This window comes from Colossoma macropomum, unplaced genomic scaffold, assembly GCF_904425465.1.
Source record: "Colossoma macropomum unplaced genomic scaffold, Colossoma_macropomum, whole genome shotgun sequence".
Lineage (NCBI taxonomy): Eukaryota > Metazoa > Chordata > Actinopteri > Characiformes > Serrasalmidae > Colossoma > Colossoma macropomum.
Genome location: NW_023494789.1, coordinates 12,892,829 through 12,912,314, shown reverse-complemented (window position 1 = coordinate 12,912,314; position 19,486 = coordinate 12,892,829). Strand labels below are relative to the sequence as shown.

Below are 19,486 nucleotides of genomic sequence, written 5' to 3'. Positions count from 1 at the left end.
GTTCATTCACAGATCTAGTGAATGAAGTTTTTTTCAATAAGTAGTCACAAGAAAAGACCACCTCATATAAACTACAACCCCATTTTCAAAAAAGTTAGGACGCTGTGCAAAATGTAAATAAAACTAGAATGCAACAATATACAAATCAAATAAAGCCTATAAAGCCTTTTTTTAAATATATGTCCAATTTAAATTTGATAGCAGCAACAAGTTCCAAAAAAGTTGGGACGGGGGTATGTTTATCACTGTGTTACATCACTTCTTCTTTTAACAACACTGCAAACGCTTGAGAACTAAAGAGACCAATTTCTGGAGTTTTGAAAGTTAAATGTTTTCCCATTTTTGCTTAACATGGGTTTTCAGCTGCTCAACAGTTCATGGTCTCCTTTGTTGTATTTTTTGTTTCATTATACAGCAACTGTTATCAGTGGTGACCGGTCTGGACTGCAGGCAGGCCAGTTTAGCACCTGGACGCTTTTACTTTAAAGCCACACTGTTGTAATACGTGCAGAATGTGGTTTGACATTGTCTTGCTGAAATAAACAAGGCCTTCCTTGAAAAAGACGTTGTCTGGATGGAAGCATATGTTGCCATAACCTTTACATATCATTCAACATTAATGATGCCTTCACAGATGTGCAAGTCACCCATGCCATGTGCGCTAATGTGCCCCCAAATCATGATGAATACTGGCTTTTGAACTGTGCACCGATAACAAGCTGAGTGGTCTTTATCCTGGAGGACACGGTGTCCATAATTTCCAAAAAGAATTTTGATTCGTCGGACCACAGGACACTTTTCCACTTCCCCTCAGTCCATTTTAAATGAGCTGAGGCCCAGAAAAGGCAGCAGTGTTTCTGGATCATGTTTACATATGATTTTTTATTTGCATGGTAGAGCTTTAACTTACATTTGTGGATGCAGTGATGAACTGTGTTCACAGACAGTGGTTTTCAGAAGTGTTTCTGAGCTCATGCAGTGATTTACACTACAGAATCATGTCAGTTTTTAATGCAGTGCCGCCTGAGGGCCCAAAGATCACGGCCAGCAAATACTGGTTTTTGGCTTTGTCCCTTGCATACAGAGATTTCTCCAGATTCTCTGAATCTTTTAATGATATTATGTACTGTAGATGATGAAAAGCAAAAGTTCTTTGCTATTTTATGTTGAGAAACATTCTTCTTGAATTATTGCACTATTTGATCATGCAGTCTTTCACAGAGTGGTGAACCCCTCCTCATTTTTACTTCTGAAAGACTCAGAATCTCTGAGATGCTCTTTTTATACCCAATCATGTTGGCTGACCTGTTGTCAGCCAACAAATGAGAATATATTTTTCATAAAACAATAAAATTTCTCACTTTTAACATTTGATGTGTTGTCTTTGTACTATTTTCGATGAAATATAGGGTTTAAATGTTAGCAAACCATTGCATATATATATACGTGCTTATAGTTTAAATATAGTGTTTTAATGCCTTGTGTGGTTTGCTGTCTGTTTAGTCTGTCCTTCAGATTAAACTCATTTCAAACAGATTTAGTTGATCATACCGGCGGACGTGCGACCACAGCGACGCCTCGTGGTGAAGAGCGAGCAGTGCATCCGGATAATGGATTAGCTCGCTTAACTGTAAAGGAAGTTTTTTTATTTTAAAGGATGAGTACATTGACCGATATTTATGCCTCCCTATTCATTTTTTTTCACAACTACAGAGTAGTTTACGAAACTGACATAAGCTTCCTTTTCGCCGGCTTTTTACCAGAATTTTCCGTTCCACCTTAAATGGTGCAGCAGTTAACGTTAGTTAAGTTAACGTTACACCCAGACGCCGCATAGGCGTTTATTTGAAAAGCTTTATAGACCTTTTTATAGTTTATAGTTTTATAAACCTTATAGGAACCTGAATGTAAGTGCTGCATCATTTAAGGTGGAACGAAAATGTCGATTAAGAAGGATATGCCTCTTTATTTTGGGGGGAAAAAATACTAAAACAGGATGTTACTCATCACACTAGCCGTCACTGAGGAATCAGTAAAACGTCTACAAACATATATAATATAATGAATCACCAACAATGAATAACGGTTCTCATTTAAACCGTGATGCTCGGAAACCCGTCAAGTTGTCGTGGCCGAGTGGTTAAGGCGATGGACTAGAAATCCATTGGGGTCTCCCCGCGCAGGTTCGAATCCTGCCGACAACGTCAGACTTTTTCCTTAAATCTGTAAGGATAACATGAGACGTTTTTCCCTGAACTTTCTTTAAATCTTTTGCTTTATTTATTCACTTTCTAGAGAGAAACATACATCTGCCACAGTGGTAGACTTACTGACCATGCACTACTGTTCAATGGTCTGGCAATCAATGTTTTCAATAAAACAGACAAGTGCATAAAATTTGTGTTGTGCAGGTTTCTGATAATTAGTCGGACACTAGGAAACTGCAATAAATAAATAAATAAATAAATAAATAAAAAGAAAGAAAGAAAGACATTTTAGATACATCCAGAATAATAAACAAAGCTGTAGAAAATCCCATAATTACTAAGACAGACCTGAGAATGGAATAAAAAATGTCATCCAGAATTCATCATATTCATTACAGTTTTTAAATATAAAATAAAACATTTGAAAACATCTTTTAGTGAATACTTCGTGATATCTATATATTATTATTACTGTAAATCAACGAACAAAATTGATTAATAAAGCAAGTGATTTCGATAATTTGAACGAGGGACAAACTTTGAATAAACCCCTGAATCTGGTCATTCATCTATTCATTTTAGGACAGATGCCATCCCGACTGCAATTTTGTAGCTACTATGAAAATAATTTGACAGTGAAGAGCTGAAGTCTGGGAAATTTAGTTTTAAATCTGCAATATGACTTCACATACATCACACATATTAGCATGTATGGATTTCCCTTATATCCAACTTGTCACATATAGACATGTATAAAACACATGCCAACTTATTCGGAACTGGCAATTTTCAAATATGGGTCATATTTCAGTCATATATCAACATACACAAACATATATGTGTAACGCATATCCAACAATACATATGAGAAACTTTATGTTGCTGCTGTATCTCATTTAGATTTTTTTCTTTTAACTTGTATTAAAAACAACGCATGCAAATCTATCTGGTAAACTTTGGATTAAGAGTGGACAGTGAGTGGACACAGTGTTTAAAAACTCCACCAGCACTGCTGTGTCTAAACCAACCACACAAGCGCTGCACACTAACAAGCTACCACCACTTCACATGGTCCACCACCTAAATAATACCTGCTCTGTGGGGGTCTTGATTGTTGAAGAACAGGGTAACAAAGTATGCAGAGAAACAGATGGACTACAGTCTGTAATTGAAGAACTACAAAGTGCACCTATATGGTCAGTGGAGCTGATAAAATGGACAATAAGTGTAAAAAGCAAGGAGGTGGTTTTAATGTTATGACTGATCAGTCTATGTAATTAATGTTAATAGTTTTGTATTGTACTGTTTTTGTGTTGTCATATTAACATATAAAGCATTAGATATGATGGGAATATGGTAACTTGGCATCCTTTGTTTACCTAGTTTAATGTATAAAATTAAATTCTGTTTTTGCTAAACACTATTTTTGTGGTGCTTCATATCAGTGCTCAGGCAAGCTTAGTGTGTGTAGATTCTGTTCTAACCTAAGAACAAATCACAAATAAGAAAACACTGGTGAACATCAGAATCTCTGTAAAAACTGTGTAAGTGGGTTTTAAGAAGAAATTTCATCGTAAGAACCGTTGGTAAATGAGGCCCAATGGGTGGAAGGCAGTAAATACCCTGGAAAGGTCGCTAGTCCATCACAGGACAGACACACAGACACACACATTCACACCTAGGGGCAATTCAGCATCTTCAATTGGCCTGACTGCATGTCTTTGGACTGTGGGACACATGGAAAACATGCAAACTCCACACAGAAAGGACTCAGACAGCCCGGCCAGGAAATCGAGCCCAGGCCCTTCTTGCAGTGAGGCGACAGCGCTACCCACATCAAGTAATAGAGGCTGTTACTGCAGCAAAGGAAGACACTCTCTATTAATACCCTTCATTTCAGAAGAAATGCTGAGCAGGTGTCTATAAACCTTTGGACATATATTGTATATTTACTATTTATTTCGCTTTCGCAGTTAATATTGGAGCCTGACCGGTAATGCAACCTGCATCTGACTACTAAAGGTTTTAAGACCATATAAAATAAACAATTACTTGAATTAGATGATGGTGTGTTGTGTATTACACTGTGATTTCAGATTCAGTGCTGATTCTTAATCATGCTACAAAGCTAAAGGCAAAACGATCAACTCGTGTGTTCAGAAACCACAGTACACATACACACGAAGTAAAAGTCTCTCTGCATTCACAGTAATAAACACTTTTGTGGTTTTGTACCAAAAACAGTTATCATTCCTTTTTATGACAATTTTCCAGCCTCTCTTACTATTAAAACAGGCTGTTTTTGTTTCTGTGCCTTTGAGACTGACGTATGACCTCTGTTCTGTCTGGCTGGGCAGACTGAACTGTCCTGCAGGGCTGTGTTAATATGTGAAATAAATCTCTGCACCACATTAAACTGTGTGAAAATTCAACCAAGAAAAAAGTCACACCGGCACAGACTTTAGGTCATCAGAAGAGTTTTATTAAAAAGCATCTGTACAGGTCGTCTAAAAAAGCTCAATCACCTCTATTGAATACTGGCCAATCTCTCTGGACTGCTTGGATTTTTTGAGCGCCTCCAGACTTCCCTCGATCTTCCCCAGTTCAGAGTACAACTTCACCTAAAAGTAGAACAAACCGTAATGAGTTATTTACAGAAATACACTCAGTACTTCGGCACTTACTGAAGCGAATGTATTTGGCCCCATTTCAATCCTTTTCAACTCGCCCTCACTCAAACACTTCACACATGTTGGACAAGTGGCCACTCACAGTAGGAGGGGAGGAGCAGATTATTCAGACATACACACTTGCCCTCGGCAGATTAGCCTCAGTGAGCTAATCAACTAGCCATGCAAACTTGGCAATGCAAAAGTTTTTGGAGAAGTCTGAGAACAACGTACAGTGGTGTGAAAAAGTGTTTGCCCCCTTCCTGATTTCTTATTCTTTTGCACGTTTGTCACACTTAAATGTTTCAGATCACCAAACAAATTTAAATATTAGACAAAGATAACACAAGTAAACACAAAATGCAGTTTATAAATGAAGATCTTGATTATTAAAGGACAAAGAAATCCAAACCTACAGAGCCCTGTGTGAAAAAGTGATTCCTGCTGTACAGCGCTTGGCAAACCTCTCCTGCGCACCACTGACTGTCCTGATGATACTGCTGCTGCACAGACTCGAACTATTTAATCAGAGCCACTGCTCCTCCTGCTTCTCCCCTTTTCCGTATCTTATAGTGGTCAAATCTCATTCTCTCCTGTTACTGTTTGCTGTCCGGTGTCGACCAGAGGGGGATGGGTTCCCTTTCTGACTCTTGGTTCCTCTCAAGGTTTCTACCTCTTGCTCTTAAAGAATTTTTCTTTGCCACTGGCGACGCTCATGGAGGCTTGGACCCAGATTTTTCTCTAAAGCTGCTTTGTGACAACAACTGTTGTAAAAAGCGCTACAGAAATAAACTTTGACTTGACTTGAGTAGAACCGTACAACCTTTGTTTTTTGTCGTTTTTAGCTGTGTAGGCTTTAGCATACTAAGGAGCCAGGCAGCAAAGGAAAGTGATGAAGTTGTATCAGCAGTCTTGTAAAACAGGTGGAGTAGTTTGTAACTTAAAGCTCAGCAAATCAAATGTTATGGTTTTGAAATGTTAAGTATTTTTGCTATGAACAGCTTTATTTGCCATTATTCTGGGGTACAAATAGGGAAATGCGCCACATCACAGCGATATCTGGGCAAGTTCTGCTTTTGAAGTCGACACTTGTGTTCACTCAGTCCCTCAACCCTCCGAGGGCTCATCTAACACCCCTCACTTGAGCTAACAAAGTAATGGAGCGGCCCTTAAGATGGTGTTTAGGATTCCCCTGACGGGATACAACACTGTATCAGGGAGGGTCTCTGAGCTGGCAGAACATCTCTCGATGAAGGGTGGGGGTGAGGGGAGGGGGTGCAGGTAAGCAAGTCATTACATCTTGATGGAAAATTATGCAAAGAATTCTGTCTTTTAAATGACTTACGATTAATCACGCTTAATATGATAAGGGACATGAAGTAGCAATGTGAGAAATATCAGTTTTGATTTCAGGTTGATTTAAAACAAGTTAATGCGAATGAAAATCCCCTATCCACTGCTCTCCTTCTGTACATTACAGTGGACTTACCTGAGACCTCACAAACTTGTGGAGACTGGACAGCAAACTCTTGGCCTCAGGAGCCAAAACAAGCACTGTGAAGTGAGCATCCAGCAATAAGCAAACCCAATCCATGATCTACAACGGAAGAAAGAGGAATCAGTCATTGATTATCTCTCTCATAGACAGAGATATGGGGATGGGATGAATGTCTCTATGGACTTTAACCCCTTTGAACTCTAGGCTTATTGTTTAGTTATTTGTTGTTAGTAGATCGACTGTTTTCAGGGTAATGAGAAACGCTTTTCACTGAACTTGCTTTAAACACACTACTGTTCAAAAGTCTAGAATCAATGTTTTCAATAAAACAGATGAAAGTGGACTAGGAAACTACATATAACAAAAAAAAAATAAATAAATAAAAAAGGAAATTTTTAATAAACCCTTAAATCTAATTATTCAGTTACTGATATTGAGACAGATACCATTCTGACTACAAATGATTTTGTAACTACTACAAAATTAATCTGAAAGTAATATAATTATGAGAGTGACTAAATAAAGTGTGTGAACTTCAGGATTAAAGAGGTTCAAAGAAACACTGAACAGTCTATCAAACCTGAGTGACAGCTGGCTTTCGGAGGGCGGGGATTCGAGAGTGGGCATCTTGCGAATACTTCAGATACAGGAACCGCAGGTACTGCAGGAGGAGCTGGACACAGAGAGGAAAATGAGCACAGGGGCTTCACAATATTGACACAATGTCATACTGTGATTATATTGCTGCACGTTGCATTTTTGACATGCCTTGTAATACTTTAAAATGCACTGGCCCAAAACCTCTATGTGATGTGGTTAAAGCCTGGTCTGCATTAATTTTGATTATAACGATGTGCGGTTATTGGATTATGTGATCACCTTTATTCATTTAAAAAAATTCAAAGAACCTGTAATTGGTCACAAAAGACACACACAAAACCATGTAGTGATTGGTTAGACAGCTCATTTGCACATTGTTTTAGGTTAAAACACAGAACCGCTTGTTTCAGTACTTCTGTACTTACTATAACTTGCGGGACACTGAGGTCCTTTAAGTGGGGAAGCAAAAGACTGTCACTGTACGGCGTCTGCAGAACCTCATTTCTTATAAAAGGGTTAAGGATGTCTGAAGGATTCCAACACAGTGATCTAAAACATGAATTAAAGCTTTTAGTGTGTGTTGCATTTTTCATTTTGGCGCATGAATATTCAGTGTGTGAATAAAGGCAACCACACACTCAAATCTGTACAATAATCAAAAGATTCTTTCACAGATTTGAGTGTGCAGATGCTTTTGTTCACATTTTGTTTTTTTAGTTCTGGGACCTCAGCTAAGTCTGACACTGGATGAGCTGTTTCAGCAAAATGATCAGTAATGAAAAAATGTGAAATATCTTATCCAATGACATACTTTTACATCTCAATTTGGTTTTATAAAACATTTTACTACAGAAGATGCAAATTTTTTGACCCCTAAACCCCAAGCTTACTTTTCAGTTATTAAATTGTGATCAGTTGTATATTTAGGGTACGGGATTTATTTATTTATTTTTACTGAACTGTTGCGTTGAAGCTTTTGCCATTCATTTTTGCCATTTCTTCAGCTGACCTTCCATATCAGGGGTGTCATTCAACCCCTGAAAGGGCCATATTAAAAAATCTGAGCAAATCTGTGGGTCAGCTTTGTTATTTCATTTTAACCTAACATTTTGCCACGACCTCAACGGGCCATCGTTTATTTAAAATATACCAAAACTGCTACAGCAAAATAGGCACTGAATACTTATTCAAAAACAATTTAAAATAAAACAATAGGCTACAGATAATTGTTAATTGTTTCTTAACACCACCCATTTGTTTGAATTAGACACGAGGCATCTTTTCTTTTTGTCTAACTGGCCCATAGATTGTTGTTAGAGAAAGGGGGTTAGAATGCACATTATGTTGCAGTGCATGCTGGGGACTGTAGCTCAGGTTAAAAAAGGCTGATAACAGAAAATTTAAATAATTACGTGGACTGAATAGGGTTGCGCCACAGGCCTGACTTCGCCCTATGGGCCTTGAGTTTGACACATGGAGAGAAGCACATCTTTCTCACAATGGTCAAACGACACGTTTTGTAGCTTTTCTGAGGGGAAATAAGTTATATGGCCTCTACAAGGAACAAACTCATAACAAATATGATATTTTTCTGTGAATTGTAGTTTGAATTTAACCAATTTAAAAAATAATAAAATATTAAATATAAATTTTCTTCCATACCTTTTGCACAGGCCACATTTTTTTCCCAAAATGCTAATTTAATGTAGTTTTACCACTGGCACTCAAACTTTAGCATTGTTGAAAACATAGCAAAGCTTTTATTAACTCCTTGAACCTTAGGCTTATTTTTCAATTCCTGATTTTGAGACTTAATATTCAGTAACAGCCATAACCTATCTGGTCACTACTATGCAAGTTCTGCAATTAGGAGTGCATGAAACTAAAGTATGGATCCCCATACAGACCCTTAGAGCTTAAGGAGTGTTAACAGTCGAGTAGCGGGGTGTTAAACAGTACAAACTCTGTGAACACCACATCACTGCCCCCATCAGCCCACCACCCAAATTCTTATGAATACACCACACAAGGTGAACTAGATGAAAAGAATAAGAAACAGCATCAGCAGCAGCTGTAAGGATACAGTAGAGCTCCTTTGTGAGGTCCTACAGGGCAGCTCATATCCAGGGCTAATGGATCTCTGGGCGGCTTGGTGCCAGGGACCTCAGAGTCTGGAGGAGCATCACAGCTTTCCTCCTCCAGAACTGGAGGGCAGAAACCGTTTGGCTGACCACTGTCCCCATCTGAGACCTCTGCTGTCTGGGTGAGAGCCTTCATGAAGAGCAGACTATCTTCTTCTAAATCCACTTGTTCCAACTCTGAATCCTGAACACTGCAGTGAGAGACAGGAGGAAAAACATGTTACCGAGATGTTTTGATAGGTGTGAACATCTACAGTCAGTAGACAGTGAGCCTTATATTCACAGCCTCCAAACTGTTCACTGATACCCATACAGCACATTTCTACCACAGAAATCACTAGTAATAACAGATATTTATCCAGTTTTGATTGACTTTGCTGTGATATATTCATCTGATATACCAGTATTTCAGCCTGACCTAAATTACATAAACAACTACAGAACTTGTTTTTCTTGTTCATCAGCAGTAATTAAGCAGTTATATGGTTAATTCATATTAATTTAAACTCTATATCAATAGCTTCAAGTCTGCTAATGTTTGTTTATTTTCGATGTCAAGAAATGACACATAGCAAAAAAAGTAAAAGATGTTTTTCTTTCCACAAAATAAAACTGTAGCAGCAATTATTAGTCAACAAGTTTGTTTACAGTGGTTTAAAAAAGAATAAGTACTATCAACGCGTCACTTACCCACCTCATTATCATTAGAGTACTCGATAAGTTGAAAGAACAGAAAAAAATTTGATAGATTAACCTATTACAGAAATTATCATTAGCTGCAGCCCTTGAACAACAACATTCCATCAAATTCAAATCATGATAAAATGTCACCTTTACTACTTAAGAACACGAATGTGGTATGGATTCAAAGTTCGGAACCAGAATTTCTCAGGTCGAGCTATGAACGAGAAATAATTAACATAAATGACATTTTCACGTGTGTCCTGGATACTTGAGTTGGCATCCAGGATCGATTCTGGGCCCGCTATCACTGATTTGCTTTCACACACAGGAATTCCATCCAAACCGTGGATCGACAGCACAATTCCATATGTCACTTTTCTGCATACTTTCAAATAGTCCTGACAGAGTTCATACTTAAACATTACATTGATCCACTGTTCAAGTGTAGCCTTCCAGTTGAAGCTGATCATTTATATGCTGAAACAACTGAGAGTTTTCTTCTCTCCGTATATCTGTAGGTCAATCTGTCTCCTCCACTGTCCAGAACAATCCTTTCCCTGCCATCATGAAACTTGAAAAGGGAAATGACACAATAAGCTACAAAATGAACCAATAACGTAACCCCAGACGCAGTGGACCGCACCATAATTGGCTGGAAGCAAACCTCAGAACACTAAATTTAGGTGGACCAAAGATCGGCTCGAAAGCAGCTTTCACACTTGACCAAACATACTGAAATCGCAGAGCAAGCGGTCCTGGGTCCGAACTAAAACTCTAGTGTGAAAACGCCCAAAATCACAGCATGCTTTTGTTATCACCAGTGGTAACTGCAAATTCAAGAGGTCACGGGTCAGAGATGGGACTGATCCGATCCTACATTGGGCCCGATATTGACGTTATTCACTCATCAGATATCGGACGGACAGGGCAGATGCACTTACTGATCCAGATTCCAGTCCGCAGCTGGCGCTGGACCATGTACCCGCCGTAACATAACATAAAACATCATCGATCCAGATTCCATTCCACATCTTACCATGAACCCACTCTACTTCAGTCTGTAACTAAAGAAACAAATGCACTAGAGTGTGGTGTGGCATGTGAAAAAGTGCAGGGGGGTCATCAAACACCAGCAGTTACCAACAATACCAACAATATTTATGATAAAATTAAAGTACAAAAGCTCTTGTATTGGAATCTGTATCAGCATCTGCAGTTGTGTATCGGAATTGGATTGGACCTGAAAAAATGTGTATTGGCTCCTCACTAGTTATTACACTTGATCCCTATGTGAAGGACGGACAATCTCCACTATTCTGGTCTGAAAGTCTGTGAATTTACTATAGTGGACTAGCTTAGCTGCAAGGCCCTCCAACACACCTGATTCACCGTGAATGTGTCCCTTTTAAAAGACCCAGTCTTTGCCTCTGTGCCTTTAATAACTGGATTAAGAATCTGTGCTCCAAGCTGAACAACGGAGTGCTGCTTACCTGAGGATGGTCTTGAGACACCAACAGGTGACCGCTTCTGGAATGTCCTGGAACAGCTGCAGACACAGCTGGCAAAGGCAGAAATCACTCTTCTCCAGAGTCAGCATCAGCAGGTCAGGACACCCGCTGAACAACAAGACGTCAGTCAGCACAAACCAACAACTGACACACCAGATCAGGCTTAGAAAATTGATATGTTAAAAGCATGAGGGCATCTCTCAGTCTCACCTGTGGCACAGGTAGTTTGTTTGGACCAGCTGAGTGAGGGCAGCCTGAGGGTAGAAGGTTGGATCTGCCTGACATCGCGTCACCAGTGCAGATGCCAGTCTGCCAGCTGTCAGCTGCAGCTCTTCCGGCTGTGATCCATGCAGAAACGCCTCCACCTGTTTCTGCACCTCCTTCTCAGAGCCCACCTACAGAACATGCAAGAGTTACACACCCATATACAGTAGCTGGTCTGGCTTAGGGTCTGGAACCACAAATGGAACCGGCTTCACCCAAATCTTGTGTCATAAAAATTATAACACTGGCCAAAATAAAACTGTTCAACAGCCAATCGCACCTTAAGAGTGATTAATGGCTGATTCTTTATGTATGTAAATACTTACAAGATTTCTTTAACGCTCTGATAAAAAGATTAAAAATATATTCTCAGGTACAGCTATCTAAACTATGCTTTCACCATACTACTTTTTTTTTTTTTTTAAACTATTTAAGACTCGAGTTTTGCCCTTTTCTCAGCAAACAAATTACCTTGATTTTCTCAGCCAGCTGCTCTGCTGTTGGACAGGACGACTGGTTCCTTGTGCTTGTCTTCTGTAAGGAAAGGAAAGAATCATCAATCAGTTTCAACATCCACATTTAAGCATCTCAAACACAAACAAATCTGGACAAATTTAATTGTGATATTTCCATATGCAATCTGTTCCTATGGGCAGGTGAAACTTACATGCAACTTTAGCTGCGTGAAACCTACATGAAACTAAAATGCTTCAATTGCACAATAAAGAGTGCTGCAACTCAACTGACACTCAGCCGCAACTGTTACAAGCGTCTTAACTTTGTGGAACAAGATTCATTAAACAGCCAATCAAAACGCCAGTAACGTATCACGTGATCACATCCAACAACTTACTTTCAAACCACTGATTTCACCGGGTTAATGGACAAGATTCTGAAAAGGAGTCCCCTTGTGCCAAAGACAGATAGATAAAGGACAGATGTATAGACGTAGCAGATCGTAGGGAAAAAATGGCAATGACAACTATAAACAATATAGAAAGATGATTACAAAAATGATGCTGCAAAATGATAGTGTATCAAAAACACAAGCTGCTATTTTGGTTAACTAGAGGAGTAACTGAATGTGTTGCGAGCAACTTTGATTGCTGATTTGTTTGCGTTGTGTAACTATAAAGTTGCACGCCGCTCACAACATGCATCTTGTTGCATGAAAGTTTCGTCGGCCATACTTTTCCACATGCAATTTACTCCACAGAAGTTTCAATCTCTATCAACAGTGTGCTTTAGTCTAGTGGTTCTCAAACCATATTGCAAGGCTCCCTAGGCTGTCCACCTTTTTTGGTCAACTCCAACCCCCAACACATAGGGAAAGAGCAAAAGTATGGACCATCCAGGGGGGCTTTAGTTCAAAAGTATTCTAAATTGTCTATTAAGGAAAAATTCTCTCCTCTAACTCTCAGACACTAAAGCATGTGACTTACACTCTTCTTTGTGGCCGCTCCCCGGCTCCTCTCCTGCGTTTGTGTCTGTGTCTGATCGGCGTGGAGCAGAGCGTTCCAGGACGGCACAAGAGTCGGACCAGAGTTGCTCTCTGGATTAAACAGAAACAAAGACGAGTTCATTAGTATGAGTTAGTCTACACATTATATTATGAGCCCTTGATAGCAAGTGTATATTAGTACTAACACATGAATTTACTAGATATTAATACTACTACTGTTATATCATTAGTATGATCATTATTATTTTGTTTCCTGCTGTCAATACAGCTCCATACTGAAAGCCTGATACCGTTGGTTACTGATGTCTGTTTCAGCTTCCCCATGGCGGCGGCCAGAGATGATTTCTGACACTCGAACGGAATCACAGAAAGAGTTTTCCCATGAGGCACAAACAGCTTTCCTGAATAACACCACAACTGCACACACAGGACAGAAGACACACAGTAAACTTCATGGCAACGTTTTCATATTTACAATGTCATAAGTTCATCATAAAATCTTCCTTCATAAGTGGCAGCTGGTATTTTCAAATGATGTAAAAACAGTGACAGTCATATTTTTCACCATGACTGATTTACTGCTGTAAGCCAGGATGTTCTAAAATGTTGTGACATGCAAACAAGCATTGACACCACTGGGAGATGTGTTACATTTATGCTACTGACCAAATTACCTTTTTACTATCAATTCATGCCATTCAATACCAAATTTTAATACAGACTGCTGATTGGCTGTCTAAATTACATTCATTATGTGTGTTAGTGATGTTAGCATATCTTCATTAGTCTGCAGTCTATTTCGGTCAGTAAATATACCCACTTCCAGCGATTCACACTCAGTTCTGGTTTAAGCCACGCCCACTTTTAGTTTCTAATTTAAAAGAAGGTTCTAAAAAAATAATGCTCAGTGTACTGAAGTCCAGGTATTGGTAGTGCTATCCAAAAATCCTGAATGATACCCAGTCTAGTGGTCAGCCTGCATGTAACGCAATCTTAAACTACCCTGGCTGATGATTTAAGAGATGGTATGTGTGTGTATGTATATATGAGAAAGAAAGATTATTATAGTATTTCTAACCTGGCCGTATATCTTGCCCGCCAGCTCTCTGCCCGCCTGCAAAGTCTGGAAATGTGTGTTCCATATACACAGGTAATCTACACAAACAAACAGGATATCAACAGTGATACGCAAGCACTGAAACTCATTGCTCCTCTGTCAGATCAAATACATAGTGGGTCGCTGTCAGGTCAGATCATCCTTCATAGACAATAACAGCCCATAAATCATAAGTTCAGTCTTTAATCAGTTGCTCTGCAAAAACAAGGCATGTGTTTGTGTCACATTACCCTTTAACACAGACTCATACAGGCCTGCAAGTCTCTGACCTTGATTCGACTATGATTCCCCATTCGAATAATCATGAAATGTCAGATTTCACTATAATTTGATTTGTTCTTTTCACTTTATTCAGTATTTTTTTTTAAAATACACTGTCATTTACAGAGTAGTGAAATATAGACAAACTCTAAAACTAAACTAATAAAAAAAAACTTAATTTATTTTTAAAATAAACCCACATTTTTTTTGTACTTTATTGTATCTACCGAGGATCTTTTATAAGATGTGTGTTTTACTAACTCTCTTTTACATGACATTTTCCAACCTCCTTTATCCCTTAGAATTAAACAGGCTGTTTTTGTTGTTGTGAACTAAAGATGTGTGTAAATGAACACTTCTCCGATTGGCTGTACTGTATTTTGCCATATCCAAAAAGCAGAATGGGATGAAGCCTGTGACTGGGTGGAGCTAAACTTCTGTAGGCTGAATAAGTGGATACATGTAAATGAGTTTGTTCTCATGACATCACAGAAGAAAAAATTTAAATTGTTTAAGGTGTTTTAGCAGCTTAGTTTCTAGAAATGGCCTGTATGGAGTGTTCAGCGTGTCTTTGAACTTTAACAATGTTTACCTGCCACATTAAACTCTTACTAAAAAAACGTGAGTGAAATTATTTTTTTTCATGATATGTTGATTTCTTATGCTTCTCAGTGAAATGGCAAAATAATATATTTTTTTTTTTACCTTTCCCAGCTCCAGCTGAGGGGTGCGGGACCCCCACAACAGCTATATGAGCCTCATCTATTGGCAGAGCTGAGGCAGCAGTCAGTTCTCCTTCACCCACGGGCAGCTTCAGGAGCAGGGAGCGGGGCAGAGCCTGAACTGTTTCAGAGACCGCTGGGACGGTGGGCCACGCCTGGAGCACACTCTCATACACACACCCGCTAGAGACTGTGGAGAGAGAAGCAGGCGAGTGATTATTTATTTATCAGTTAATAGAGTTTAATACACATTAAAACTGGGTCTCGCCAACAGTTCTTAAGAAGAAATTTATTTTACTAGATAAATAAATAATTGATCAGTTATCAATGCTGTTTCTTCTTAAAATTCCGAAGAATTGTATGAATGTAAGATGGACGGAGGCTTACACAGGTACAGCAGGTGTATGTTTCCATCTCTGTATGTGGCAGCATAGCTAAGAGGAGCGGAGTTAGTGGAGTCCGTCTCCAGCTTGTGCTTCACTAGAGCGTTGGGACTGAATCTCTGTACATACAGGCAGTGCTGTCCTCTCTGAAAAACACACAAACACAAAACTTTAAGAGCTCATCTCATAAGCACTAGTGTGGCAAATCTCACTTACACAATGTGAAATGGCTCTGTTAGCTATCGCTCACTATTAACCATGTTAATAAGTTAAATAAGGAGTTAACTGGTAATTACTGGCATGGTTGGATAAAGAAATCTGATTAATCTGGCTGCTGTACCTGTTCTGTGCTGAAGAGGAGCACCAGCTGCTGCTCCGTCTGCACTGCTGCACTCCACCTGGACAACAAGGAGGGAAATCAAACAGCTGTTTTCATCAAATCTGCCACAGTGAATAATGTTGATAAGAGAGAGAATCAGTCTGAAGGTACTGATTCAACTGCACTGACTGTTAAAATGAATCACTGAATTATAGTAACATTTATCTGTATTTCGCTACTTTGTAAACAGTTCATCCAGTTACTTTTTAATAATTCTGAATCATACCAAGATAACTTAATCAGATCCTGGTGAAATGTGAGATTTTATGATACACTAAAACATGATCACAACAAATCTTCCTGACTTCACTGCTTCACACCCCAATCCTCACCTGATCACCTCCTCTTCTGACAGCACCTCCTCTATGGGTTGCTGAGGGGCAGCGAGGAGTGAGTCCAGGAAGCGGACGGCCCCGTGGCGAAACAGCACCAGTGGCTCTTGGTCTGGTACAGAGTGCACTCTGTACACCTCCGCCGACACCTACAGAGGTTTACAGTCCAGTTAGTACAGCAACCAGGAGCAAACAGAGTTTTACTGCATGTTAAGCAGCTTGACCAATCAGAGATTTTCTCTCTGTGTTTAGATGAATCAAAGTTTTTACATAATTCAATAAACATAAAACATTTTAGTCAAATACACTGCAGGTCAATCTTCACTCAGATCATATCAAGCATTCACTAAATTGCCCTACCAAACAATTCTGTCCCTGCTTTTATTTTTTTGTTTTCATAATGAGCGAACCAACAGAAACTAAAAATGACCGAATGTTATTTCAGAGATCTGAAGTTTTGTTGCAACACCTAAAATATTGCAAGCTGAATCATAAACACAATATGGAGCGATATAGTAGCACAGTATATTTTGTCCATACCGTGCAGCCTTACAAGCTACTATGCTTAAGCATGTTTTGATAAACCCAATAAACAGATCAGCCTACATTCTAGTGTGTCTGGGAACCTGAAAGAACACTTACTGTTGCTTTGAAGGCTTTTTCAATGCTGATGTCTTCATCATTCCAAACTCGCACAACCTGAACAGGAATCAAGTCCATGAAAAATCTATTGATTATTATTATTAATAATTGTTATTATAATAATAATAATTATTACTATAATCATCGGGCCATTTACCATGGCCTAAATTGCAGTTTTTCCCCCACTTACCTTTTCATCTGTAACTACCACATACTCCTTTGTTTGCGAGTTGTAAACAGCAGGGCTGGTTATACACTGACCCTGCTTCACTGTCCAGCTTCCCAACGGCTTCTGATCTGAAACCTGAAAACGAGAGGTAGCAGTAGGATTTATTTGAGCTGCCATGAGGTTGATAATCAAAGATGGCTAGTAACTAACTAAATTTACCTAGGTGCATGTAAAGGTGAGAAATATGATGATGTTTTATCGTAACTGACATAAATTCTGTTAATGTGATAAACAGTATGCATCTCTGAGCATATTGTAGACATTGCCAGTACTTGAAAACACAAAGTGTTTAAGTGTTGGTTAACTGGATGTAGCACAGTGCAGTATATGAAATGTTGAACAAAAATTACTGTACGCAGGGTTTTTGAATGCAGCACTACTGGCACATTATACCTGTACGTTAAGACACTGTGACATGTCAAATATTGTGACAATGTCTCAAAAAGTATCATGACATGATATTTTCATATTAATCCATCCAAGTTGCATGTATTTAAGTACTGTTTTGATATGTGATCCAAAACCATATGTGATCTGCTGATGCCGATACATGAACATTCACAAAACATGGACACTGGAACTACACTGACCTGAATTAGCAGTACAGCAAAATATAACTCATTTCTGTAGGACTACAAAAAAGGCAAAATGAAAAAAATGCAAATCAACACAGCGGCCCAGTATTACTTAAACGTTCTGCTCTTACAGAGTACAACTTTTTAAAAGCATTATCTGCTGATACTTTTTAATAATAGTTTTCTTCTATTATAGGACATTCTTTTTCGCTCAGTTCCGTTTCAGTTCTTCACTCGTCCAACCCTAATGGCTTTTTTAAGGTTTTAGTTTATTCTACTGTGTTGGTTCAGCACCTGAGCTGCTTTACTGTCTTAACTGACTCTAACTTTGGAGCTTTCACATTTTAATTTAGACCAAAATGATCCTAAAAAAAGAAATAATAGAGCTGTCCACACTTCAGTTGCTATACGGACAGATGCCGGGCGTTGTGCACTGCAGGTCTATGGGGGGACTGAAGGGCCGGATACTTTTTTACTAAATTAAATGAGAATTGATTTGATTTTTTTAAATGTCTTTATAATTAAGTGATTAAGTAAACCGAGTCATTCTGAATGGCATGAGGTTAAATCTTTGACTCAGAGAAACTTACCCTCAGATCCCTTCGCAGTGGTGGTGAAAGGAACCAGAAGTCCCAATGTCTGTTCTAAAACTGATTCCAAATGCATTTGATGGTTTCCTAATTGGATCTAAAGGTGTCCCACATGAACCTAGTGGTCTCTAATAGTAACCATTAAGCCAATTCCGATTAGAAAGCAAAAATTCAGATTTTAATCCTAATGGTCCTAATATTTTTTCCAGAAAGGATTTTTTTCTTTTTTTAAGAACATAATATTCATTTTACAGCCACTGTCACCCAGCTGGAGGATCCGAGACCAGGCTGGAAGTTTCCTATTCGCCAGCTTCTCGTTCGAACTTTTCCGTTCCACCTTAAATGTTGCAGCAGTTACATTCTGGTGCCTCAGGCGTCACATAATAACTGATGCACCATTTAAAGTGGAACGAGAAAATTCGAACAAGTACATGTGAATAAGAAACTGACTTTTACTTCTCTCTCCGGGTTGTTTACACGCCGGCAGCGCGTGCAGTGGGGGTGTTTACTCTCCCCCCTTTTAAACTGTAATAAAGGTGTCATTTCTTTTACCTTATACACAGTGACCGCCCTGCCGGACTCTGTGATAACCACGCGGTCTCGGTCCCGACCCGGTTCGATCGCGCGCGTTCCCTCCGGTCCCGTATCCGCGAGCGCGCACAGCGTGTACGACTCATACAGCGCAGCCATATTTTTCACCCACAGCTGCACGAGACGAAGCGCGAGGAAAAAGAACCCGCAGCGCCCCCAGCGGAGCGGCGGGCGTGAGCGCGAGACTGAGACCCCCAACCAATCCTATCTCTTATTTTTACCTTTACCCCTTCGAGGGTCACCTCGCCCCTTGGAACTGAGTTACAAGGGGTAGTGGTTGAAATCTTCCTCTATGAAATGGGACCCTCAAATAAAAAGAACAGTACTTCATTAACTACTAGCGCTGCTCTGTAGGCGACCCTGCCAGTCTGCAGTGATAGCAGAGGTGGGTAAAGATCAGCAACCTCGCTACTGGTCTTTAGTTACATTTTGGGCATCATTTGCCTACAAAGAGGGTTATTTTTTATCATCCACCCGTAATTCTTCAGTGATACGAAACTGAACTCAGCTATTCACCAGCTTCATGTTCGAATTTTCCCGTTCCACCTTAAATGGTGCAGCAAGTTACATTCTGGTGCCTCGGTGTAACTGCTGTACCATTTAAGGTGGAACGAGAAATTTAGCTATCTACC

At 39.3% G+C, this 19,486-nt stretch overlaps 1 protein-coding gene and 1 non-coding gene across 2 annotated transcripts; one reads left to right on the top strand and one right to left on the bottom strand.

The window, feature by feature from the left end:
* Window positions 1-2,122: 2,122 nt before the first annotated feature.
* Window positions 2,123-2,204, top strand: trnas-aga. The gene has a single exon. It is a non-coding gene; the product is annotated as a tRNA-Ser (tRNA).
* A 2,460-nt stretch (window positions 2,205-4,664) lies between these two features.
* Window positions 4,665-18,956, bottom strand: nol11 (nucleolar protein 11). Its single transcript, XM_036570128.1, has 18 exons — window positions 18,816-18,956; window positions 17,060-17,173; window positions 16,870-16,926; window positions 16,228-16,376; window positions 15,857-15,914; window positions 15,521-15,662; window positions 15,117-15,323; window positions 14,112-14,188; window positions 13,324-13,450; window positions 13,014-13,123; window positions 12,043-12,105; window positions 11,518-11,702; window positions 11,290-11,415; window positions 9,058-9,306; window positions 7,400-7,478; window positions 6,955-7,047; window positions 6,366-6,473; window positions 4,665-4,828 (listed from the first exon to the last, which is right to left on the bottom strand). The coding sequence occupies exons 1-18, from the start codon at window positions 18,951-18,953 to the stop codon at window positions 4,715-4,717; spliced, it is 2,196 nt and encodes a 731-aa protein (XP_036426021.1). The 5' UTR covers window positions 18,954-18,956; the 3' UTR covers window positions 4,665-4,714.
* Window positions 18,957-19,486: the final 530 nt, after the last annotated feature.

Bases quoted from the DNA above. Each gene is read 5' to 3' on its own strand.
- nol11 (XM_036570128.1), bottom strand. From the start codon at position 18,953: ATGGCTGCGCTGTATGAGTCGTACACGCTGTGCGCGCTCGCGGATACG. The intron at 15,915-16,227 runs GTGAGGATTGGG...CTTGTTGTCCAG, and splicing joins TCAGAAGAGGAGGTGATCAG to GTGGAGTGCAGCAGTGCAGA. The intron at 13,124-13,323 runs GTATCAGGCTTT...TGTTTAATCCAG, and splicing joins ACAGACATCAGTAACCAACG to AGAGCAACTCTGGTCCGACT.